This window comes from Salmo salar, chromosome ssa13 (assembly GCF_905237065.1).
Source record: "Salmo salar chromosome ssa13, Ssal_v3.1, whole genome shotgun sequence".
Classification (NCBI taxonomy): domain Eukaryota; kingdom Metazoa; phylum Chordata; class Actinopteri; order Salmoniformes; family Salmonidae; genus Salmo; species Salmo salar.
The window spans coordinates 35,179,038-35,205,212 of record NC_059454.1 but is presented as its reverse complement, the minus strand read 5'-3'; the positions used below and the strand labels follow the sequence as shown (position 1 = coordinate 35,205,212).

The 26,175-nt window shown below is 42.1% G+C and overlaps 1 protein-coding gene across 3 annotated transcripts; it reads right to left on the bottom strand.

The window, feature by feature from the left end:
* LOC106567258 (trichohyalin) lies at nt 1-25,544 on the bottom strand. 3 transcript variants are annotated; one of them, XM_014136338.2, is made up of 13 exons: nt 25,426-25,544; nt 24,210-24,316; nt 16,727-16,789; nt 16,501-16,633; nt 15,517-15,610; nt 9,510-9,588; nt 7,156-8,550; nt 6,532-6,647; nt 6,329-6,412; nt 5,982-6,116; nt 2,070-2,176; nt 1,755-1,855; nt 1-1,658 (listed from the first exon to the last, which is right to left on the bottom strand). In XM_014136338.2, exons 2-13 carry the CDS (start codon nt 24,256-24,258, stop codon nt 1,507-1,509), a joined length of 2,508 nt encoding a protein of 835 aa, XP_013991813.2. In that variant the 5' UTR covers nt 24,259-24,316; nt 25,426-25,544; the 3' UTR covers nt 1-1,506. The 3 variants fall into 3 exon arrangements, with proteins under 3 accessions (XP_013991813.2, XP_013991812.2, XP_013991814.2); XM_014136337.2 differs by having other exon boundaries at nt 24,981-25,452; XM_014136339.2 differs by having other exon boundaries at nt 2,070-2,158; nt 24,981-25,452.
* Between the last annotated feature and the right edge of the window lie 631 nt (nt 25,545-26,175).

The window sequence follows — 26,175 nt, the reverse complement described above, 5'->3', positions numbered from 1 at the left end:
TGAGGTTTCATGGGTGTTCATTTTATTCAGAAACACTTCAGAGAAACCTATGAGAGCACTGATCCCAGTGCTATAAAGATAACAGTTCTAGCAGTGATTTGTCTTAACATGTAGTTCCTGTATTACTGTGTAAAAAAGTATGTTTAAATAAAAGGAACGAAAATGTAGAGTATGGAACTCAATGTACTCGATTGACAGTTGGAGTGGTGCAAAATGATCAGAAGCAGAGAGTTGGTGGGAAAACTAGATTGAAGAAGGATGCAGTTTAGTAGTTGCACTTACATAACTACTCAATGTAAAGTTTAGGTTCATGGGAGAAGGTGGAGTTACCTCATATCAGCAGCATGCTCAGTTTGCTATGATCTCCTGTCATACAGCATAACTTAAGTGTTCACCAACAGGCCTAACTGTAAACACCGCAGATGTGGAGTTAGACAGAGGATGACTACAGTACAGCAAGGGGATTCCAGGTCATAAATGTATGACTAGACAGCCTATTGGGGAAATACTGGATTAACATTTCTATTTCCCAGTCATTGGGAAACTTATTGACACTTTAGATGTGAATTACATGATAAGTCTGTTCTCAAAAGATCCCCTCAGGTCTTTCTCAGACAGATATTAAGAAGGGATAGCATCTCTAAAATAAGGTTTAAGATGTGTTGCCATTTGAATTGGAGTGTTACTCAGATCTCCCCTTAATACTAAATAAGAAAACAAAAAAGTCAAACAAAACAAACTGATTGATATTAACATTCTCTCAACACAGAAAGCAAATATGAATTGGCAGGTCAACTATACTGAGCAAAAATATAAATGCAACAATTCAAATATTCTCCTGAATTACAGTTCATATAGGGAAATCAGTCAACTGAAATAAATTCATTAGGCCCTAATCTATAGATTTCACATGACTGGGCAGTGGTGCAGCCATGGGTGGGTCACCCACAGGAGCCAGGCACAGCCAATCAGAATGAGTTTTTCCCCCACAAAGGGGCTTTATTACACACAGAAATACTCTTCAGCACCATGCTGTTTAATCAGCTTCTTGATATGACACACCTGTCAGGGGGATGGATTATTTTGACAAATAATAAAAATGCTCACAAACGGGGTTGTAAACAAATGTGCACAAAATGAGAGTAATACGCTTTTTGTGCGTATGGACCATTTCTGGGATCTTTTATTTCAGCTCATGAAACCAACACTTTACATGCTGCGTTTATATTTTTTGTTCAGTGTATAATTCTTCCCTTTGAATATTATTGGGTTATATGAACCCAGTAAGAAAAAAGTACAAAAATGTGTGCACTCACTACTTAAACATAAAAATAAAGTATCTGGACCAGTCCTTTTAACAAAAACAAATTCAAATTTTTTGTATTTTTTAAACTGGTTAAAGTGCTAGTTGGGATAACTAAATATAATTTTCTTTAAATCCTCTTGCAGCCAGGTAAAGTAATGGGTGTGCAGTTATACTCCCGGGCCCATGGTCTCAGACTGACATCACTGCTGCTTACAGTTCTCCTTCTTCTCTTTGGATTTGGCGCGTACAGATTTGGCGCTTTGCCTCTTGGTGGGTGGGATGAACGTTGGCTCCTCCATAAAGTCATGTAAGCCGGACTGAGGAGTGTGATGAGACTGGCAGGAGGATGTGCCTATAAGGAACAACAGGTTGTTTTATAACTGCCCATTACCTCTACAGTATAAACTACATGTTATGATGAGATGATCCGCGGTGTTGTTATTCCTACCAGAGATTGTCGGTCCTGCTCTGATGCTCTCCTTGCCTTGTCTACTGGCCTTGAAAGTTGGGTCCAGTTCCTCTGCAATGTTTCTGATTGGCTGTTGTGGTCTGTAAAGATATGAGTAGTTGGTTGAAATATAGAACTACTTTCATAGCCAAATCTACCACAACATGATTGCAGCCCACTCAACGGATATCAAAATCTCTAGCAATAACTTTTTCAAAAGCCCCATACTTCTTCAGCAAATGATAATCAGTCAGGTGCTAAGCAGGGCACTTCCAGCCTGGGGTTTCCCAGTTTAACATACACAGAGTGACTCACTGGGTTGTGGGTCTAGGGGCCTGATAGTCTGGAGAGCAGTCTTCAGTAGGAGATGGAAGGTTCTCTGAGTCCAGTCTCTCCCGCTGGATCTGAGACAGGACAGTAAACTACAGTTACAATTATAAACAATAATATTCGTATTGAAAACGTTGTTTTGAAATAAGAGACAATTCAAAAGTTGTCAATAGTTAACAAATGGCTCAATACGGTTCGTTTTTTTCTTCCCCCAATCGCTTTGGTGTGGTACATTTTCACAATTTAGTATTAAACTCAAAACAGATCAAAAAGGCAGGTATTGTAAAACTAAGCACATTTCTCAATTGACTATGGTTAACATCCTCATCAGTCACTTTTTCACTAAACTTAAAATCAGTTTCATCTAGAAATACATGTTCCTATAAAGTAATTCTTTCATAATGCAATGCTCACATTACTTTTGATATGATCCGCTTCACATTAGTTAAAAATACATTTCACTAGGACTTACGTGATTATCAATTAAGAGCAGTCGGATTAACGGTTTGGTAAACCTATAGATTTTAAACTGGTTTGTCTACTACACATTTTAAGAACTACATAATGAAAATGGATGAGATATATATATATATTTCTACTTCAATGTACTATGATGAAGATTATGATTTTTCTTCAGAGTAAATTAGAAAAGAAATCTGAGAAGATCAGAGATATAGTGCCTTGGAAGTATTCAGACCCCTTGACTTTTCCACATTTTGTTAGGTTACAGCCGTATTCTAAAGTGTTCCCCCTCAACCTACACCCCATAATGACAAAGCAAAAACGGGTTTAAAATTTGGCTAATTATATAAAAAAATATATATAATTTACTCACATTTACATAAGTATTCAGACCCTTTACTCAGTACTTTGTTGAAGCACCTTTGGCAGCGATTACAGCCTTGAGTCTTCTTGGGTATGACGCTACAACCTTGGCACACCTGTATTTGGGGAGTTTCTCCCATTCTTCTCAAGCTCTGTCAGATTGAATGGGGAGCATCGCTGCATAGCTATTTTCAGGTCTCTCCAGAGATGTTTGATCAGGTTCAAGTCTGGGCTCTGGCTGGGCCACTCAAGGACATTCAGAGACTTGTCCCGAAGCCACACCTGCGTTGTCTTGGCTGTGTGCTTAGGGTTGTTGTCCTGTTGGAAGGTGAACCGCTCTAGAGCAGGTTTTCACCAAGGATCTCTGTACTTTGCCTGATTGGTGGAGTGCTGCAGAGATGGTTGTCCTTCTAGAAGGTTCTCCCATCTCAACAGAGGAACTCTGTCAGAGTGACCATCGGGTTCTTGATCACCTCCGTGACCAAGGCCCTTCTCCCCCGATGGCTCACTTTGGCCAGGCAGCCAACTCTAGGAAGTCTTGGTGGATCCAAACTTCTTCCATTTAAAGGAAAGGAAAGGGGGATACCTAGTCAGCTGTACAACTAAATGCATTCAACTGAAATGTGTCTTCCACATTTAACCCATCCCCTTTTAATAAGAGAGGTGTGGGGGGGCTGCCATAATCGACATCAATGATGGAGGCCACTGTGTTCTTGGGGACCTTTAATGCAGCAGAATATTTTGGTACCCTTCCCCATAACTGTGTCTCGACAGAATCCTGTCTCAGAGCTCTACAAAATTACTTCGACCTCATGGCTTGGTTTTTGCACTGACATGCACTGTCAACCGTGAGACCTTATATAGACGGGTGTGTGCCTTTCCAAATCATGTCCAATCAATTGAATTTACCACAGGTGGACTCTAAAAAAAGTTGTAGAAACATCAAGGATGATTAATGGAAACAGGATGCACCTGAGCTCAATTTCAAGTCTCATAGCAAAGGGTCAGAATACTTATGTAAATTAGGCACGTTTTGTTTTAATACATTTAATAAAACATTTCTAAAAACTGTTTTAGCTTTGTTATTATGGGCTATGTAGATTGATTAAATAAAATAAATCCTACAATTTTATAATAAGGCTAACGTAACAAAATGTAGAAGTCAAGGGGTCTGAATACTTTCCGAAGGCACTGTATGTAACAAATGCATACTCTAAACATGTGTCCAAAATGCTTTACTAAAATTGCATTGACCAATGCAGTACTGTAATATTAGTAGGGTGTCCACCCACACTGCCCGGTGGGTGAAAACGTGCTTAGTCGATGACATTACACTTCCTTATGTTATAAAACATGTTTTCATATCAACCTACGGCCGAATACTCAGAACAGGCTTGATGCAAACTAGTGCCTGAAACATTGTTTCTTTCACTTATGTCATTCGTTTAATTTGATTACAGTACACCAACAGTATGTTGTGTTTATTTCAGAACACCACTTGTATTTTTTGCATCATGATTATGAACGATGTCTTCAATGACACACCTTTGATCAAACATGGGATAGAAATGGAAACGTGAAGTTCAGTCAATTTTAATGGGTAGTGCAAGTGTATTGCCTAATGTACTGTAGCAGATTACATTCAAAGGGGCAGTTTTGAAACATGCATCTTGCATTTATTGCTAATGGATTAACTGGTTGTTAAAATAACTACATTGAGAAGATATCATTATGTTGGTGATGATTAAATCAATGTTCTTATAATCTTATACAGTTGAAGTTGGAAGTTTACATACACCTTTGCCAAAACCATTTAAACTCAGTTTCACAATTCCTGACATTTAATCCTAGTAAAATTCCCTGTCTTATGTCAGTTAGGATCACCACTATATTTTAAGAATGTGAAATGTCAGAATAATAGTAGAGAGAATTATTTATTTCAGCTTTTATTTTCTTTCATCACATTCCCAGTGGGTCAGAAGTTTACATACAGTCAATTAGTATTTGGTATCATTGCCTTTAAATTGTTTAACTTGGGTCAAACGTTTTGGGAAGCTTCCCACAATAAGTTGGGTGAATTTTGGCCCATCCCTCCTGACAGAGCTGGTGTAACCGAGTCAGGTTTGTAGGGCTCCTTGCTCGCACACGTTATTTACATTTTTTGGGGGTTTTGGAGCAGTTGCTTCTTCCTTGCTGAGCAACATTTCAGGTTATGTCGATATTGGACTCATTTTACTGTGGATATAGATACTTTTGTACACGTTTCCTCCAGCATCTTCACAAGGTCCTTTACTGTTGTTCTGGGATTGATTTGCACTTTTCGCACCAAAGTACGTTCATCTCTAGGAGACAGAACGTGTCTCCTTCCTGAGCGGGATGACGGCTGCTTGGTCCCATGGTGTTTATACTTGCATACTATTGTTTGTACAGATGAACGTGGTACCTTCTTCAGGCGTTTGGAAATTGCTCCCAGGGATGAACCAGACTTGGAGGTCTACAATCATTTTTCTGAGGTCTTGGCTGATTTCTTGTCATTTTCCCATGATGTCAAGCAAAGAGGCACTGAGTTTGAAGGTAGGCCTTGAAATGCATCCACAGGTACACCTCCAATTAACTGAAATTATGTCAATTAGCCCATCAGAAGCTTCTAAAGCCTTGACATAATTTTCTGGAATTTTCTGGAATTTTCAGTCAACTATTTTGACCCACTGGAATTGTGATACAGTGAATTATAAGTGAAATAATCTGTTTGTAAACAATTGTTGGAAAAATTACTTGTGTCATGCACAAAGTAGATGTCCTAACCGACTTGCCAAAACTATAGTTTGTTAACAGGAAATTTGTGGAGTGGTTGAAAAACTAGTTTTAATGACTAACCTAAGTGTATGTAAACTTCAACTGTATTTTGGATCAATGGTTGTATGGTGAAAGAGGTCTTTCAAAATGAATGCACAATAAATACTTTTTAATATGAGACTGCTGCATTACAAGTTTTATGAATTCACCACACGTGAAAATGGCACCAAAAAGCAATAAAAAAAAGAAAAGAAAAAAAAAAACAGCAGCAGCTACCTGTCTCTCTCTGGCAGTTCTCCTGTCATAGGGGTCAGCCAGGTCATGCGGTTCACGCCGTGACCCCGGGCAATCAAGGTCACGTGAACGACGCTTTGACTTCATTTCCTGCTTCTGCATGAAGCGGGCGATTTCCTGACAGAGGACACAGTGACCACAAAGGGTCATAACCACACCTTAGGCTTTGAAGGCTGCATTTTCTGATGGTTTTGCTAAGCCTATGATTTATCTGATGAAGTGAGATTGGGTGATTAAAAGGTCATACAGACTTGAGAGGAGAGACTCCCATTAAAGAAACTCTGCCTAATCATTATATTTACTGCTGTACCTCTAAAACAACATCTTACCTCATCCTGAGCCACTTGTGCCACTCTGAAGTCTCCCGCTGGGAAGGAATCACGTTGATAGTGGGAGGGACGGGCTGGAGGGCTCTGCAATGACAACACCAGAGAAGAGTGGTTAACACTCAGCAACATAGTAGTATTAGGGATGAGCTGAAAGTACATCTAGCAGGTGGCACTGTGGGTGTGGTATCCTCCCTGTCCCTTACCCTCCTCAGCAGCTTCTCCTCCTCCTGCAGCCTCCTGGCCAGCTCCTCATCCAGCAGCACCTGCTGCAGCTCCCCCAGGTCCAGACACGCCCCTTTCTCCGGCTGCAGAGCGGCTCCTGTGGGAGGAGAGACTTGGGGTCAGGAAGGTTTAGAGAAATGGGAGTGATGCTGTGGTATGATAAAAGGTATATGAAATAACGGACCTTGTGAAGATGAAGACAGACATGTAATTAGAGGAAAGAAACGATACAGCACATGCTGTTAGAACATTTCAAGAGATGAGAGGACAAAGAAGATAAAGGCTGGAGAGGGGTTGAAGAAGAGCAGCTTTTCTCTAAATAAAAGGAAATCCAGGTTAAGATATTTCCCAGACCATCAGAATGACCAACAATACTACAGAGGAAATAGACTTTTGAAAAAATACCCTTATTCAAAAAGGCCCCGCCCTTAAACACAAGGAAAACAAGAGTTGATTTTCCCAGATTTGATTGTTGAAGGATGTGAAGAGTAGATGTACACAGAGAGAGGCTGTTGGGGAAGCTTTGGGTATAGTAGAGTACAGTAGCTGCAGGTCTGCCTGTTCAGAGCACTGAGGTACCTGCAGCCTGTAGCTCTGGGTGTTACCTGCTCTGGGGGTGTGTTTGGATCTGGCCCTGATGGAGGGCCCTCTGCTGCAGAAGCTTTGGCTGCGCTGGGAGACTTTCTGTGACGGTGGGGGTCTCTCCTCCTCCTCATGCCCATGTTGGTGTTCACTCTCACTCCTCACCCTGTGCTCCCACCTCACCCTGCGCTCGCTATGGTAGTGCCTGTCGCCCCTGCCCTCCTCCCTCTCCTGGTCCCCACCTGAGCGGACCTTGTGTCTGGGATCTCCACTAGTCCTCCTGCTGCTCCCCTCCCTCTCTCTGCTGAATAGCCTATCATCGCTACTGTGTTCATCACAGACCTCAGTCCCACTACCCTCCACTATTGTCAGGTTTTCATGGATTTTCTCTCTCTCCCCCTCATAGCCTCGGTCACTGTGGCCTTGTCTTTGTGAGGCACTCCTTTCCCTGACATCTCCATGGTAACTGGGCCTGTTGCGGATGGCCATTTTAAAAGCCCTCTGTGGTTGAGAGTTGTTACAGGCGATGGTATTTCCCCCATCATGCACCTGGCTGTCTCTGCCCTTACCCCTTGCTCCCTGTGACCGTGACCTCCCGTTGAAGCTCTGCCTCAAGGCCACACCCCGCTCTCTTAAGTCATGGGCAATCAGCTCCCAGACATTTACCGCCCGCCTGCTGTCGCCATGGTAACTATGACAGCGCCTGCTGGTGTCGTCCTGGAAGCGGACTTGTTTCTTGTCGCTGGTCTCTCTGTGCGTCCAGCTCCTTCTGACCTCATCTCGGTCTCTATCCTGCAACCCTCTGGCAGGGTCACTTGTTCTTCCTCTGTAGTGCTGCTCTCTGCCATCCTCTGACCTGGGGTCCCTGTCATAACCCCCATCATGCTCTACCCTGGGATTCCTGTCCTGCAGACTCCCCCTTTCTTCCCTCTCTCCTCTGCCCCTCTCCCAAACCTTGCTATGGCCCTCTCTGAAGCGGTTGTGACGGCTGAGACTCCCGCTGCTTCTCTCTTGTGGCTGGTGCACAGGAGTCCTGTAACCACTAGGGGCAGTGTTGAGACGTGTATCCAGTCTACACGGCCGGGATGGAGGGAGGTGTTCAGGGAAAATAGTGTCTGTGTTCTCTGAGCCTTCATCACTCAGATAGTCAGGTGGAGGGCATTGGAGGTCGTTTCTGATGAGTCTAGGGGGATCCATGTGTCTATCATGTGATGATAGCGTTCTGTTATTCTGTCCTGCTGTCCTGTAGGGCTCAGACAGAGGCACAGCTGTAGAGTCTGACTGTGGCTGTGTGTTAGAGATAGAACACTGCCACCTGCTGGTAGCAGGCTGATAGTGCAGCTCTTCATGTATGGGGCTGGTGCTGAGAGCAGGCTGGTGTGGGCAAGGCGAGGGTGAGGCAGGGACGCTGGCACTGTCTTTAAGTCAAGCCAAACATGCAAACACAAAAGCAGGTGAATGTGGGTGTTTGTGTTTTACATGTAGTATTAGGCAGGTGCAGTAAATGGTGCAAGACAGACTTGGGCTGCATGTCAAAATACAAGGGGCCATGCTAAATTAAATGCATTTCTTTTTCCCTTTCTTTTTTCCCCCACTTCTTAACCCTATTGGGCCCAACAGAGGTATGTCATGAAATTATCATAGATTATTTAGCTATAAATGCACATTCAAATACAAGCTTGACAGACAAAACAAGGCATACAGTGCCATGGTCCTTGTTATTAAGAAGATAGCTATAGCTGAGTGATTGCCAAAGTGATAAGGCTGACTATCTATGCTGCCAGGAGACCTGTGGGGTCAAGTGGAAGCAGATGGGAATGACAGCAGTCAAGCATGCAGAGCAAAGCAGGGTTAGATTAGGGCCCAGCCTCCCCATGCAAGCGTTAGATTTTACCACACAGCATCTATGATCTACAACGCGGTCACAATGATCCAGGTGTGGAGGGCTTGATGGTTCGTCACTTTCAGCGTTTGAAATTAGAAACAATGGGGTTTATTAAGATTTCAAGTTCCTCAGTATTCATATTTTGTCCTTGTTGTGATCATAAAAGAAAAACAGCACGCACCCCAATCATGGCGGGAAAAAAAAAATCCTTGAGAAGTAACAGAATTATCAGGACAGAGCAGAATAACAGGCACCACCCAAAGTATGATTCAAACCAAAGCAATCAATCATTAGACATGATTTCAGAAATAAAAGCCATAGAAACAGATTATAAAAAGGAACCCTCAAACAAATAGCCTTGTCAACACATGAACCTTCTACACATTAAGTACATGGTTAGATAAGACATTATTGGAATGGTTAGCAATATTAGGAAAGTGACAGTATCAGTTGCTTCCCTTATACAACTAGATAAACAAAGTGTGACCGTACCATCACTGAGGCTCTCCTGCCTACTCCTCCTCTGTCTGACCCTCAGCTCCTCCTCTTCCTGGATGCGTTTAGCCATTTCCTGTGGAAACAATGTTAGCAAATTTCAATGGTCACATACACATGGTTAGCAGATGTTATTGGTCAATAAATGGTAGGGGGAAAATGTTAGCAGATGTTATTGGTCACATACAAGGGAGTTATAATAGCAGAGTTATTGGTCACATACACATGGTTAGCAGATGTTATTGGTCACATACACATGGTTAGCAGATGTTATTGCGAGTGTAGCCAAACGCCTGTGTCTATCGTTTCATCCATGGGACCAGAACCGTAACAATAAATTCAGTCAGCACATGTCAAGAAAATTAATAGTTTTGAGATCATAGAAACAAATGTCTTCAGCAGGTATCAAATATCAAAGTAAATAAGACTGACTTGAGGTCAACTCAGAACAGAACAGACTCTTCACACACTCAGTTTGAGCTCAGTTGCCATACGGAGTCAAAAATGTCAGCCAAGTATTATGGGTGAGGTTAACTAGGCCTCTGCCAGTGCGTGGGCAAAAGTTGGCATCAATGACTGTGCTTCCTATTTAGCTTCCACCCATCTAGCCTTCATTCAAAAACCCTTTCCACTGATTTCCCTCTGTTTCCTGCCCATGAAGGTCATTAATATGTACTGTACAGATTAGCACCACAAGGTGTCAGTATAATATTGCCCTCAATCACCGTACCAAGACCAAAGCAATTACTCAAGATGGTAAAGCAAGCACTAGCAGTTATGAACAGAATCTTCAAAGAAATCTGCAAAGAATGAATGGTGAGAGTGATGTGAAGCATCAACAGAACAACATGGCTACAAGTGTACGATTATGACACACAGTATACTTCTTGGCATTGTTCTTAATCTAAGTTCCCATCAAGGATCACAATGGTCCATCACTCAGTCTGGTGGTTCAGGGGGTTAACGCAAACAAAACAGTAAATGACAAAACATGAACTCCATAGAACACAACACACATGTATCTTTGCTTTGTTCTGTAGAAAATGAGAGCACTACAACTAAACAGTATTTATATCATGGGTGGAAACCTGCAACATGATAAACACTGAGGGCTAGTCGCTGTCATTGTATAGACAGTCTGGGTGGCCTGCATTAGAAAGGCATTTGTCGACAGAGGAAGTGTTGAATGCAGAGCCACAGTAGGTCACTTGTCTCCATTATGAGTGAGATCTGGCAGGTCCACAGTGGCTGCTCAGCACAAAACCAGCTCTGGGTTAGCATGGTCCCAGTTCAGTTTGTGCCGTCTTACCAACTCTTATGGTCAATGTGGCAAGACGACACAAATAGATCTAGGACCAGGCTCCTGGTGGCCTGGCGAGGCTGGTTATTTCAGGAAGGCCTGGGGACTGACTGAATGGAAAATAATAGACCAGACCAGCAGACCAGGGACAGACAGACCTTTCATCTCCCTCTGCCTGCCTGGCAGGGCTCTGGTCTGGAAAGACTGGGCTCTGGTCTGGAAAAAGTGCTAAGAGGACTGCTTCACTTTCACCCAACACCTTGTCAACTGGGCATGCCAGAGCCACCCTGTACAAGATCAGCTCTAATAGCCCTCCAGAGACCTGGGCTATGCCTTCTATCCCCAGAGCCCTCCTGTAAGACAGACATTGTATTGAAGAAGCCCTGTATAAAAATACATCATGGAAATGCATAGGTTCTGAATGAAAATACGTATTTTCCGGATGTTAAATGTTCATTTTTTCCAGACGTTGAAATCATGTACATTTTCAGTTCTGAATGAAAGTTGAAGAGACGTCAATTATAGACGTCTATGTTTGGATCAAATCAAGGCTGGTCTAGACCAGACAAAATCTGAACCAAACACAGACGTCTATTATGATTGGTTCAGATTTGGTCCGGACCGGACCTAAAATCTATGTCCGTGGACGTTGGACTCAAAGCCAGTCCGGGCCGCACCAAATCAGAACAAAACATAGACGTCTATGTTTGGGCCAAATCAAGGCTGGTCCAGACCGGACCAAAAACCAACGCCCGTGGACGTGGAAATCAAGGCTGGTCTGGATTGCGCAATTATTTTTACAAAATAAATAAAATTGCTAGTCCGGACAGGACCAAAAAATGACGTCAGCATTGGTCCATGCTTACTGGGTGGTGTAGCCTACCTTGTCAGACTGTAATGTAAATGTATGAATGCCCATCCATGTGTTAGGTCCACTGTTTGTAAAACATGCTGTTGCATTGGCTTTATAAGTCCTTATTCCTGTGACTAATCAATCTGGCTATTTAAGCTCTGAATATCATCTACCCTGAGCCTCAATGTGTTTACACCGGGGAATGTATAAATATTTCCCTTTTCACTATGATCAGCTAGTTAAAAAAATAAATTACAGACATACTTAAAACCACTGATCATGACAATTTAGCCCACCTGGTGAAACTCCTGGACAGCAATTGTGAGTAGCAGAATAATCAATTCCATATTGTTCATTTTACTTTGACCTGTCCTGTTTTTAGGATATGTTAACATGTATGCATATTGTTTCGTTTTTTTAATTGGGTGCCATTTAGGTTAGGCTATTTGATCGGAGAAACCAGCATGAGGTAAAACGTGTCTGTCTCATTACATTATATAGATAAGGCCACACTCTCTACCATATGCTATATCTGCTACATGATTTATGTTCGATTTTTTTGACAGAATGTTGGTGGAGAACTGCAGCGATGCATCTCTCCAACAGCACCCTGGCGCGCTGGGAATGGACAAGCTAAATATTTTGCGCCCCTGCCTTTGACAAAGTGGGCATTGCTTATCACAGGGCGGCATCACCGCTCACCTAAAAAGCCCATATACCACTGGTTGAGAGAAATTGAAATTGTTTTTGGGCAGAATTATGTGAGGTTGTGTGTGTTGTTAGAGGTGCATCTTGGTCAGTTTAGCATTTGAATTGAATTACTTTATGACCGCACCCCTTTTGATTTGCCCATCGTAGAAGTGCTCAGTAAGGGACTTTTTGGACCTGAATGTCAGAACATTCAAGAGATAAAAGGTGCTCAAAGTTGACCTATTCTGCATACCCCACCATACCATGAGACATCCATGTCTTCATCACTTCGAAATAGAAATGGTTGAGATTGATATTATTTAAAAGCTTACAAACAGGGTTGTCAATCTATTTTATAATTTCTTTAGAATTAAAATAAAAATGACATTTAAAGTTACACGTCAATTATCTAAAAGCGTTTCTCCATATTCGCAGATGTAGCTTGGACCCCACATCAGAGGTTTGTGTGTTGTGCCAGCCATTGATTGAGACACAAAATACTCGTGTCTTGTGTCAGGGTGGGCGTCATGTTTTGGCTGATAACCGTACTAAAATGGGAATAAAATTGAAATGCCAACTTTGAAATGGTACCACAAAGATGGTTATACTGTCAATCCTCCATAGGAAACCTTTTGAAATCATAGAAATGTCGATAATAGAATAGACAGGACCATTTAAGTTGACATTCGACGGGGTAGTAATTATTAGTTAAAATGTACATTTCAAATGGTGGACAATTTCATTGGCAATGGTCTGAAGGGATAAATCCATTCTACTTCTATGAATGAAATGACATCTGTATCCAAGAGCATGTTGTGTCTCCACCGATGGCAGGCACAACACAGACTCCTCCGATTATGTAAAGTAAGGTCTAAACTACACCATAGGCAACAACAAAAAAAGTTTGCATTTTTTGAGCGACTTTTTTTATGTCTGCAAAAAAGGACAACAATCCCTGTCAGTATAACCTCTCGACACCACTTGTAGATCAAACGCTGCAGGTTTAGAGGGTTCTCAGTTCAACATCTCTAATGACACAACAAGTGAAGTGTTAAGAAAAACCATACGAGCACAAGCACTGTTTCTCTAGCTTGAATCACAGAGCACTTCACCAGCTCAGCGTTGCCAGCCTCAGCAGACAATTAGCAGCTTGACATGGCAGGTTAGCTCAGGAAGTGCCATGGGGATCTGGCATTTAGACTGACTGCACCGCCTGGTGCCTTCTGTTCTGCTGTGCAATTAAACACAGTCAGCAGGGACGCTAATATTTAATCAACACACTACATCAGCCAATCTTCCATAAAGGTGAATTTGCTTGGAGTGTGTTTGCTCATCGTTATAATTAGCTAACACTGATGCTTCTGAAAGTGATTTAGCACTATTAAATCCATGGAGTAAAGACTAAGCTTAGTCAAGGGATTCTACAGACGAGCAAAGACATTGACCTTTAGACATCAAGTCTTTAAAGAATTAATTAAATTAACAAATTGCTGTCTTTTGGGGACTTGCAATAACCTTGGAACTGGAATATGTATACACAAACAGGACTGACAACATGAAAGACCACTACTGTTCCTGGGCCAAGCTACTAAAAGATTTCCACCCTACACCTAGAATGATAGACACACCCACGGTCTGCTCTGACTTCACTCACTCTGAACAAGGATCCTTTATGAGAGACTGAGGCATCTAAGCTTCATCTAAAAGGGATAATCCAGCCCAAACCACTAATACCTATGATTTACAGTGGTAAATAACACTAATGTGACAAAATCTAATACAACACATAGAGTACCACTCTCCATAGTTTCAACCATAGTGGTGGCTGCATCATGTTATGGGTATGCTGGTAATCGTTAAAGGAAAATTCCACCCACTGCTGATGTAAAAAGGGCTTTATAAATACATTTGATTAGTCCATTGTTGACATGGTCCCAAAATCTTTCGCTTGTCAGCAATAACATTTTTAAGATATGAAACTTTCAAAATACAGGAATCATCCGCGTATCATGCTTTTTGGATCATATGATGTAAAATACATCATACGGGTATCAAGTCTCCATCGTATTGTGTACATTCCTCTCTCATGCGGCAGCATATGCGGTCTGTGTGCATCTAACCTAACGTAGCATGCCTAAAAGTGTATCCATCTGTGTCCGAGTCAGAAATGGATCATGGTCATTGAATTAATTACCATGTTTCTGCGCTGAACTACGTTGAATATTTGCTTAATGAAAACTACAACTTCCTTCTGCCATGTTTCCCATATAGTTCTGGACTTTTCTCTCGTGAATGATTTAATTCTCTCTAGAGAAACGGTGTGCTGGGCTCACAAAAAAAAAAACTAAATGAAAGGTTCAATTACTTGAATTCCAATGTCAGTCAATTAGTTGTTTAATAACCTCCCCAAAAAACAAATTTGGTCAAATCACTCAGCACTAGCTCTTCGAGACTTACCCAGAAATACACTCAGCTGTAATCACTGCCAAAGGTGATTCAGGGGGTTGAATACTTATCTAATCAAGATAGTGTTTTTTTAGTTTTGTTTTTACAAATGTTAGAATTTCTTTCACTTTGACAGTTTGACATACTTTGAGTATTGTGTAGATTGTTGACAAAAAAATGACAAATACATTTTAATCCAACTTTGTAACAACAAAATCTGGAAAAAGTAAAGGGGTGTGAATACTTTGAAGGCAATGCACCCATTTAAGACAAGATATTACAACAAAAAAATTGTACAAATAAAGCCTCTGCATCCATCTAGCCTGTTTGTCATAATATTATCCTTCAGTGAGACAGTAAAAGGGATGGAGCATAATCTGGAGTGAATTACCAGGAAACTGCTCAACTTGTTATTCACGCTAAAAGTGCACAAGTTGTCTCTCTGGTGGCCTTTGACCCTGCTCAAATCTGAGTGGGTAAACCAGGGGCCCAGAGCAGCATTCAGCTCCACTGGGACCTTATTCATTACAGAGCCACATTATATATCAAGCCATTTGGACCCCACAGAACTTAAGTTAGAATGTTCCATGATCTACAGGAAGCTAGTGGAAATCCACTTGGATTACTGAGCAGTGAGTACACAATCAGTATTGTAGAGAACCACTATGAACCGCCAGTCTCTCCTCAAATCAAATTAGAAGGAATCTGCAGTTTACCTCATCGTCCTGCTCCCTTCTCTGAGCCTCCTCATCAGCGCATCTCAAGATCTCCTCCTGGATCATCCTGGCGTACTCCGAGTCCTGCTCCTGACTGTGTACACAGAAGGGACAGGGGAGAGGGCTAGGATTACTACGGAGAGATCAGACCACCCTGTGTTTCATATACAGTATAGTATGTACAACATGCTGCAAGCCATATGTTCACTATGCCAGAGTACACAGATTTTAAATGATGTAGGAAGTGTTTATGGAGACCGTCTAGATCAGTGGTATTCACAGTCGGGGTCGACCTGCAGAGGGTCACAATTATTTTTGGGGTTGTTGAGAAAGATGCATTAGGAAAAGAAATTTTTTGGAAAATGTTTATTTTGATAAGAGATTAAAATGTAATGAATTTAAGGTTATTTGTTGATGTAAAACCAGAAATGTTTATATTTTATGGTTGTATCATTAGATTTGGAATGGGGTCGCAAAAACATAGGGTCCCCAGAAATTCTGCTGGGGGAAAAAAATGGGGTCCTCGCTGAAAAGTTTGAATACCGGTGGACTAGACTGTTTGAGATAATGACAGACAGGTAAGTACAATAAACTCACAGATGTAATATGGAGAGTATCAGGTAGAGTGTGTGTGTGTGTGTTTCGTTTTACTATCCTTGCGGGGACCAGAAGTCTTCACAAGGATGGTAAAACAAGGAAAATTCAGACAAGTGGGGACATTTCACCAGCCTCCACAAGGGAAAATAACTAAAATAGCCTAGGGGTTAGAGTTAGAATTAAGGTTCGGGGATAGATTTAGGAGTTAGGGAAAACACGATTTTGAATGGGAATAAATGTTTTGGTCCCCACAAGGTTAGTAAAACAAACGTGTGTGTGTGTGTGTGTGTGTGTGTGTGTGTGTGTGTGTGTGTGTGTACATCGAGAGCATGAGGTGGAGAACGTGTGTGTAAGTAATATTTATTTAAATCAACACAGTGCCCTTACAGTTGTCTAGATGCCTGGCTCAGGAGGGCTGTGTGTTGAGCTCTCTCCTCCTCATTCTGCAGCCTCTTGGCAATGCGGATATCATTCTGCACCAGCTGGTTCTTCTGCATGTTGGTAGTGTAGTACTGCTCAACTGGCACAGAGGGAAATACAGGGTAACAAACAGAGTGGACCAAGTACTACTGTAACGGACTCCGATGACTGGGATTGATATAGTTGTACTTACTTTCCTGTTCCTGTAGGTTGTGTGCCAACGCTCCATCCTCTAGGACAGCAAAAACATGGCACACTGAAGGGAGAAAAAAAATGGCAGTTAGTCAAAAGACATTTTAACATTTCAAATCACAAAAACATTAGCATTTATTTTTACAAAAAGGATGAAATGTCTTTATTTCCATGTCCTAAAATGTGGCCATAGCTTTGGGAGGGGGAATACTAGTTCTTTAATGAGAGCAAGACGAGTGACGTCAAATACTTCTATGCTATGTTTCAATGTACAGTAGATCCAATACCGAAAGATACTGAAGTTGCAACTGCCACTGTGGTACAGTAACAAAAGATCTGACTGGTGCTGAATTGCACTGGAAGGAGACAATGTAGTGGGCAGTTGTGTTTTTGGCACAGCACTCCCCCAGGCCACATCAATAGTCACCCATGGCATGACATCCTACACTGCCTGTCCCAATCACATTTTGTACTAAGAGGCCAACAGAAAAAAGGGTACAAGTCATTACATACACTACATCTAAACAGGCTATACAAACAAGCCCTCCCTGTGTGTTTGGGTATGTCTATTATTGTAGTGTGATGACCAGAGTCAATGAGTTTCATGGCTGGAGCTGGAGGACTGCCCAGTGAGTCTCAGAGGAACACGCAGTCTGGAATTGTGCCAGCAGCTGCAGTGTAACTGTGCACCAGAGCAGACGTGGTTGTGTGCAGGGTCTGGGCCTCTGTGTCTCTACCATCACTCCTCCCTACAGCCACACTGGCCACAGACTAAAAAGGTTTGCCTCATGGCAGTGTACTCACTCTTTTACACAAGCACCCAAAAAGCATATTGGAATACATAGTGAAGAAACAAAAATACATACAAGATACATTTTAAATTCTAAGAAATGTAAAGTGTATTCATACTGAATAAAAATATTTAAAAAACGCAACATGTAAAGTGTTGGTCCCATGTTTCATGAGGTGAAACAAAAGATCATTCCACAGGTGCACCATGTGGTGGGAACAATACAAATGTGAGGTTGTGTCAGACAACACCAGATGTCTCAAGTTTTAAAGGAGGCATGAAATTGGCATAATGACCACAAGAAAGTCCACCAGAGAATTTAATTTTCATTTCTCTACCATAAGCCGCCTCCAACGTTGTTTTAGAGAAGTTAGCAGTACGTCCAACCGGCCTCTCAACCGTTGACAACGTGTAACCACACCAGCCCAGAACCTCCACATCCGGCTTCTTCACCTGCGGGATCATCTGAGACCAGCCACCCGGAGAGCATCTGTCTGTCATAAAGCCCTTTTGTTGGGAAAGACTCATTCCAATTGGCTGGGCCTTGCTCCCCAGTGGGTAGGCCTATGCCCTCCCAGAGACACCCACAGCTGTGTGCCCCTGCCCAGGCATGTGAAATCCATAGATTAGGGCCTAATTACATTTTAATTGACTGATTTCCTTATATGAACTGTAACTCAGTAAAAATAATAGAAATTGTTGCATTTATATTTTTGTTCAGTATATAAAACTGTAAAATAACTTTTTACAGACTGTCTACCACATAAAGACAACTCTAGTGGACCCCAGGAAGAGTAGCTGCTGCTTTTGCAACAGCTAATGGGGATCCTAATAAAACACCAAATATATTTTACCTTTATTTTACTAGGTAAGTCAGTTAAGAAAAAAAATCTTATTTTAAATGACAGCCTAGGAACAGTGGGTTAACCGTCTTGTTCAGGGGCAGAGCGACAGATTTTCATCTAGTCAGCTCGGGGATTCGATCTTGCAACCTATCGGTTACTAGTCCAACGCTCTAACCACTAGGCTCCAATAAATAAACAGCAAAACACAACAAATAAATTGACAACTCGTAAATGGAATGAACCAAAACTTGTTTCTCACAAGTGTAGCCTAGGTTGTGCGCTCTGTAAACAATGTGTCCACTCTGACAATGAGAATTGTAAAAGACTAACAATAATAAATTGAATGCGTTACAGGAAATGACAGTAACCAAACAAACATTGTAGATGGTAAAATGTACTACTGGTGTGCCAAGTAAAAAAAATAAAATCTGTCGTTCTGCCCCTGAGCAAGGCAGTTAACCCACTGTTCCCTGGGCGCCGAAGACATGGATGTGGATTAAGGCAGCCCCCCCACACCTCTCTGATTGAGGGGTTGGGTTAAATGCAGGAGACACATTTCAGTTGAATACATTCAGGTTGTACAACTGACTAGGTATCCCCCTTTCCCTTCCCCTCCTTTTTTCTTTGCAACTGCTCGAACAGCCTATCGACCAAACAATCAACCAGTCGGCTAAATGGGGTCAGCCCTAAACAGCATGTCTGAGTCCTTCCTGAGGAGAGGCCAGTGTGTACAGATCTATCTTTAGTGCCTTGTGCCTGGCCCCTGGAGGTGCCTGTTGGGGCCCCCACAGCAGCATTTAAAGACCCCCCAATTCAATCAAACTGCTGCATTATGGCCTGGCCATGTTACACAGCCACAGCTCCCCCATCCTAGTGACTGAGATATACCGGCCACCTGCTGAACATAGTAATGCCCCAGATCAGATTACAACCAGATCATGAACCATTCCCCACAGTCCATAAGCTACCAGAAAGTTAGAGGGACAGAGAAAGAGATACCAGATTTGCAGAGGAGGACTTTAGTGAGGAGGCTGGTTGCTGTTAATGGTGTTAGTGGAACAACATTTGAAACTTTAGGTAAAAAATTACCACTGTATTGCTCCCCTCCTTTGAGCTTGTTTAAATAGCTAGTTTTAAGAGAGCAGTGGATAGGTTGTTTCCTATTCTAAGGTGTTTATAGTAGCCCAAGGAGGGTCTAAACATCTCTGCCTGCAGTGTGTATTTATTTATATGTGTAAAAAAAACTCACTCTGGGGCTGACATGGTAAAGTCACTCTGGGGCTGACATGGTAAAGTCACTCTGGGGCTGACATGGTAAAGTCACTCTGGGGCTGACATGGTAAAGTCACTCTGGGAAAATGAACACTACATGCTTGACAGACTCCACCCCATAGCCAGTCACATTCTCCTGTTCCTCAGTTCTGACCCAACACAGAGTCTATCAGAGCTTTTACAGTCCTTTTTTCAAACACACACATCACCAAATAGCCTACACTACCAATGTCATGAAAAGGAGTCATATCTTTGAGCAGATTGTGAAATTCCAATTAAAACACCCATTCTCATCAGACTGGGAGAGTCCCATGTTAACAGTCAATGACCAACACCCCTGTCTCTGTCTCCATGTCTCCCTCTAGCTTGTCTCGACCTCTCCTTTCTAAATAGGTTGAGACTGAAGCCACCGTTTCTCTGGTGAGCTGTAGTAGCAGGGAAATGTTGCTCTGTAGTTACCTGCATTACACCCTGCTCTAACAATGCCATGTTACATTTTGGGTTTACACAAGCAGCCCGAGTTCGTCTCCCTTTCTTCTTGTTCTGTAAACAGGGAAGGGAGGACGCGCCCACGACCCTGGGCCTTTCATACAGGGGTTCAAACCAACCATGCTCCACAATAAACACTGACGTTTCTAGTTGGTCAATTTAGGCCGGGATTCAATTAGATCCCGCTTTATTTAAAAAGGTCATTTCCGATTGCACTGACATCTGCAGCATTTGCCGTGAATATTGCCTTTAAAACGTGCATTGCCGACAAAGCATAATTAGATTGAATACCGGCCGCATGCAAAAGTGCTCAACAACACTGTAGGTCAAAGCTGACCACTCTCTCTGACCACTAAGCCGAGATGCATTAAGTTTCACGATCACTGTGGAGGAATGCCAGTCTCAGTCTGGTCAGCATTCAGAGTTTAAGCCCAGCATTAACCCACATCCAGACAGCCAACACACTTACACCTGCCATATGGCTAATGAGACTTTACCACTAACTGGATCGACCAACTGCCCTTGTGTCCAGTCTGCCCATTGTGCCATGGAAGGAGTAGGATTAGGTCCTAATCTGGCTTGGAATCAGGACAGCTCAGGAATTGAAGTCTTTTTCCAGGCCTCAACTCACTCAGAGAAATTATATTGATGGGACACACGAGGAAAAAGTGCATCCATCTTGAAATACATTATTTTAAACCAAAATCATCATGCTAAACAGAAACAGAAGGCAGTGACAGCTCAACTCAGCTCACTCAGGCCCTAGAGGAGGTGGAAGTGACTGACAGGCTTTGTGGGTAGGTGTGTTAACCAACTTGTTTTCTGGAACTCATTCAACACTTAAACTATGCTCAAGTTCCACATCCAGGGGTGTGGATGGGGAAGACACACACTGCATGACAGGGCTGGGAGGGAGTAGTCTGTGCTGACAACAAAAACAGAGCGAGGAGGATAGATTCAGCATAAATATGTTGTTTACATGATCTTACAGGGGAGGGGATCTTAAGCTTCTTTACAAAGGCATTGACTTATAAAGCATGTTTCGTAAGAGGATAGGGAGTAAGAGATCAGGTGGAATTGATAGTGGCACTTGAAGGACAAATTGGTGGGTAGGGGTGACAAGGGTATCAAATTGTCAAGATGAGGGAGAACATCCAGGGTTTCTGATAGACCCAACGTTTGAAGAAGAGAGAAACAGATTGATGAGGGTTCCAGAGAGTAGCTGTTTTCCAGTCTGCTGTTACAGCCTCTCCAGAGGAAGAGGCAGTAAAATGAAGTGTAGAGTCAGAAGCAGGCAGCCATGACCTTTACGACCTCTGGGTAAAAACAACCTCCCTTATCATGAATCTTCCCCCACCGGGGATGTCAATCATGCACTAGGAAAATGACTGGTGTTAAAACAATGAGTAGAGTCCAAATCTGTCCAACCAACCTAAAGTGAGAGGAAGCCACTGGTGAAACACACTTGGCTTTTATCTCCCCAGCCACTTGGCCTGTGGATGTAATGTGGCTGGTTGACAAAAGTGGAGGAGGGAGAGTGGGAGAAAGTGAAAAGGGGTTCTATTTTAGGACAAACACCACCCCCCCCACTCCACTCCTTCCTTCACCACTGTTCCTTTCCTGGGCACGGTTCCATAAAACATCTTAAGTGTTTCTCTTAAGGATGTTGCATAGAGCCCCTTAAACATGTCTTTAGGTAATTGCATAATTGAAGGGGTTTTACAGTAGTTTAAAGGCATGTATGGCAGAAAGAGTCTATGGTTACCATGGAGATGACCTAATTCTCTGAATGAATGTCTCGTCAATGAGAATGCATTTATTTTGGGAGATCGCAAAATATAACTTCTACATTCAAGACAGGAGAAACAAATAGATTCAGAAGATAACATGTTTCTTTTAGTAACTTTTTTTCCTCAACTTGTTTCTTTTACTTTCTAGCATGTCACGCTAACTTACAGAGTAGGTAGCTACAGTAGCTAGCCAGCTAGCTTTGTAGCCATGGATTGTGCACCTTCCATTGTTTAGCTAAGCAGCTAGCTTGCTGGTATACGTTTTCCTTTTGAAAACAGGGCAGAAGAAAACAATATTCAGCTCCACAAACATTGTTTACATTGATATCCATACTTAATGAAGCACTTAAGGGACCTCATGGACACCCTTAACTGTTTCACTTCATTTAAGGGGAAAATTCACCTTTAAAATGTTTTGTGCAACTGACTAAGTCAAGGAAACTTTAAGGGGGAAAAAAATGAGGAAACTAACTTGATGTTTTATGCAACCGGACCCTGCTCTTTTAATTTACTTATAAAAAAATGTTTTACCTTTATTTAACTAGGCAAGTCAGTTACGAACAAATTCTTATTTACAATGATGGCCTACCCAGGCCAAACCCGGACAGCGCTGGGCCAATTGTGCGCTGCCCTATGGGACACCCAATCACGGCCGGATGTGATACAGCCTGGATTCGAAACAGGGACTGTAGTGACGATGCAGTGCCTTAGACCGCAGCACCACTGCCTTTCGTCCCCCTCTAGAAGTTTGAATGTTTTAACTAGAGTTGGGACCATCAGCTCGTGTGCTCAGACACTATACGGTAAATATCAGTGTGGGATAGAGCTGTCACAGAGCAGAGAGGAAGAGCTGTGTGGACTGGGAGAGAGATTAACTGGGTCGTCACTAGTTGCCACAGCCACAAAATCATAACCACCCCCCCCCCACCGCCCATTTCTACAATTTCTCTCCTTAAAATGTGATTTTAAACCCAACCACACTGCTAACAGTATACCGTAAAATTAAAAGCAAAAAGCACGAGTTTGTTTTCATGAATTTTTACGATATAGCTAATTTTGACTTTGGTTGTGCTATATAGTGGAAACCAAGTAAGTGGGATGGGGGTCAGAGGGGGGTGGGGGCCTTCCTTAGGGAGCTACATTCCTCCGATTAGCCAGACTATATCAGGAAAGCAGAGAAGAAAAAACAGAAACAGATAAGGGGGAGTGAAAACAAAGCAAGTTGACTTGGCTGAGCTTCTAGAATTGGGAAGGACAATTGGGACGGTGGGAACAGCACTTCAGGAAATTGAGGCAAAATACAAACTAGCAGTAGGAAATTAGATAAATAACTTAACCCTTTTGAGTAAACCAAACTAAAACAACGAATGCATTCTGACAAATCATTTTGGTAAAAATGTATTGTGATGGTAAAGTTTAAAGTGATCAGACATCTTTGAGTGCTGCTATTGTTTTAGCAAGTAGTGTAGTGGTCCAATAGAGTCTAGTGGGCTTTGTTTGTCCACTGTTCTCTGCTTAATAAAGCATGAAAACGCTCTCTTACACACTGTGCCCATTGTCAAGGGAAACAAGTACAGAAAGAGCAATTATTATCTCAACATCTATTGCTGTCCTGCTCATTAGTTAGCTTTTATACAGAAATGCCAAAGAAAAAGTTACACCACCCCAGCTATGACCTACTACTGTCATTACAGTGTAAGAAAACGCAAACCCATCGGTTTAAAACAGTACGTTTGTATCGGTACTGCATTAAGTGCCAACAAAAAAGTAGCAAGTTAAAAAAGCAAAGTTTGCTTAACAATACAGAGAAAGAGAGATCTAATGTGCACCTAGCCAATGGGGCCATCCTCCACCCTCAACTGCAGTAAAGGGGGGGGGGCTTTCTGGAATGGCCATCACATTCCAGGCTCTTATCTTCAGTGTACAGGCCACTCGCTACAAAGCAGCCTTGGCTTTGACAGTGTACAATCCTGCCTGCCTGTCTTGCTAAGACATCACGAGCACCTCTTATCCCTTACTGGTGAAGGACAGATAGAAGGACAAGGCAACAACACGTAACCCTTTGCTGAAACACATTTACAGGCTTCTGGGTAGCTAACTAGCACCCACCTCCCTCCATGAAATCCCTCAGGAGTTCTATGTAATGAGCGTCAGTCTTTTTTTAGTTTCACAGTAGTCCAAAGTCACACACATTCGCACATTATTTTAAGTGAGGGCGAGGTGGTATGGTCAGGGCATATGTAGCCTGGCCAGGTCAACACCTGTTGACATGGCCAGTGAGTCTAGTTCTCTACTTACCTTCCTGGACCCGTGGCAGGTGGGACTGATCTATCTCCAGCTCTGTCATGGCTGCAGGAGGTCAGTCACAGCCTCATTGTCCACAGCAGTATCAGTACAGCAAGACCCTGGGGAATGATGGGTATATCATAAAGATAAGTGAGTCCAGTACCATAAAAAAAGTTATGTTCACTGATCTGCAGTGGTAACTCTTACAAGAGACAACACATTTCACAGCAGGCACGTCAAGCATAGTCCTCAAATCTAAATGTGCTATTTGGCTTACAGGTGTTTCTTTGGACAGAAGACTGTACAGTAGGTATTCAGTTGAAGAAGCACACATTACATCATTCCTATAGACTCTCCTATGTTTATGTTAAACATTCAAAAACTATTATCAAGGTTGTTGACTGACATTAGCTGTTATGGTTGGAAGTCTAAACTCGAGACAATGTTGTAACGTTTAACACTGTTACCAATGTAACCACCATGTAATACTTACACCCTACTGAACAATTGTGAAAAGGTCGAGAAACGCGCACCTAAATGCAAAGGCTTTCTACAGCAGGATCGCTACGAGATGAACCTAATTCCATTCCAAAATGCAATGTACAAAATTGTAATTACATTTTTATTATGATAATGGCGACACAGACAATGTGCACTTTGTCAAATGAATAAAAAATATCAATGGTTTAATGCGTGTCGGTCAAGCTCATCAATCAATCGCTAAAAACATCCCCAACTGAAACAAACTAAAACCAACAAACAAAACCTAAATCTGTAACCTACCTGTATCCGCAGCACACAGTCCTCAATATCGTTTGTTCGCGCACACAAAAAGCGCATTCAACAATAAACATGACAGTGAAGTATAAACTTTGAGATTCCGTCGAAGTTCCTTATTTTCCAGACACTTTATCCGCAGTTATCCTTTCACGTTCGCCATAGTCTCCGATACGTCTTGCAAAACCTATTCCAGGAGTCTCGACCTAATACAACTATCTTTTTAGTTGATCAATTAAACAAAGCAGTCAGTCTGGTAGTTTGATGGGAAGCCAGCGGGGACAAACTTAGCACACTATCTCTGTCAAGTTGTTTGGCTCGTGGCACTAAACACTGGCAGAAGCAATACGGAATCCTTGTAACGCCCTTAACTCCTACCTTTACCCTTACTTTAACCATAACCCTTACCTATCCCTAACCGTAACATTTACCTAACATTTTACATTTTCACCTCAACGGGGTAGCAAGTCCCATGGATTCCAGATATCTTGGACCGTAGTACTAGACAGCAGTCATGTCTATACAGCGTGCGGGATCCGTTTTTTTTTTTACCTGTTCTCTCTCACAAAGTCGTGCACGCACTTGTAAATATTTATATAGGCGCTTATTATCAAGATAATTTTTATTTTAGCATTATACAGACTTGTGTATGTGGCTGGGACTGAACACTACATCGTTTTAATAATTGTTTGTGATTGTCCAAAAACAACGTTGCTACCAGTTATAAGCTACAGGGGTTCCCCCTTAATTCAAAGTTCAAATTAACAGTTTAAAATAGGAATTATATTTTTATGCATTAAAGTTGAACAATGCATATTTGAATGAGGTATTTTCTGCCGTCTGTTGGTGCTATCCAAAAACAACAATCTGTGGTCATGGGACGACAACATGGGTGACAAGTGAGTGGCCTGAGTTGTTTGTGGAACAGACAAGGTCAAAAGTCAGCCACACTGCAACATTAAGGGAACTGTTTAGCAACGTGTAGGGAGTGTTATACATCAAACATGAATGTGCATTCTTTATAAATGCAATGTGTCAAGGGGATCTATTGGCTATAGTCTAACATTTGATAGTATCCAGGCTACTCCATTAATATGTTAACAATTAAGCCTTGCTATTACCAGCCTCCATTTGAATCCCACCAGGTAATGTGCCATATCCTTATAGAAAATAAAGGAGACAATTATTTTGGTGGTGTGTG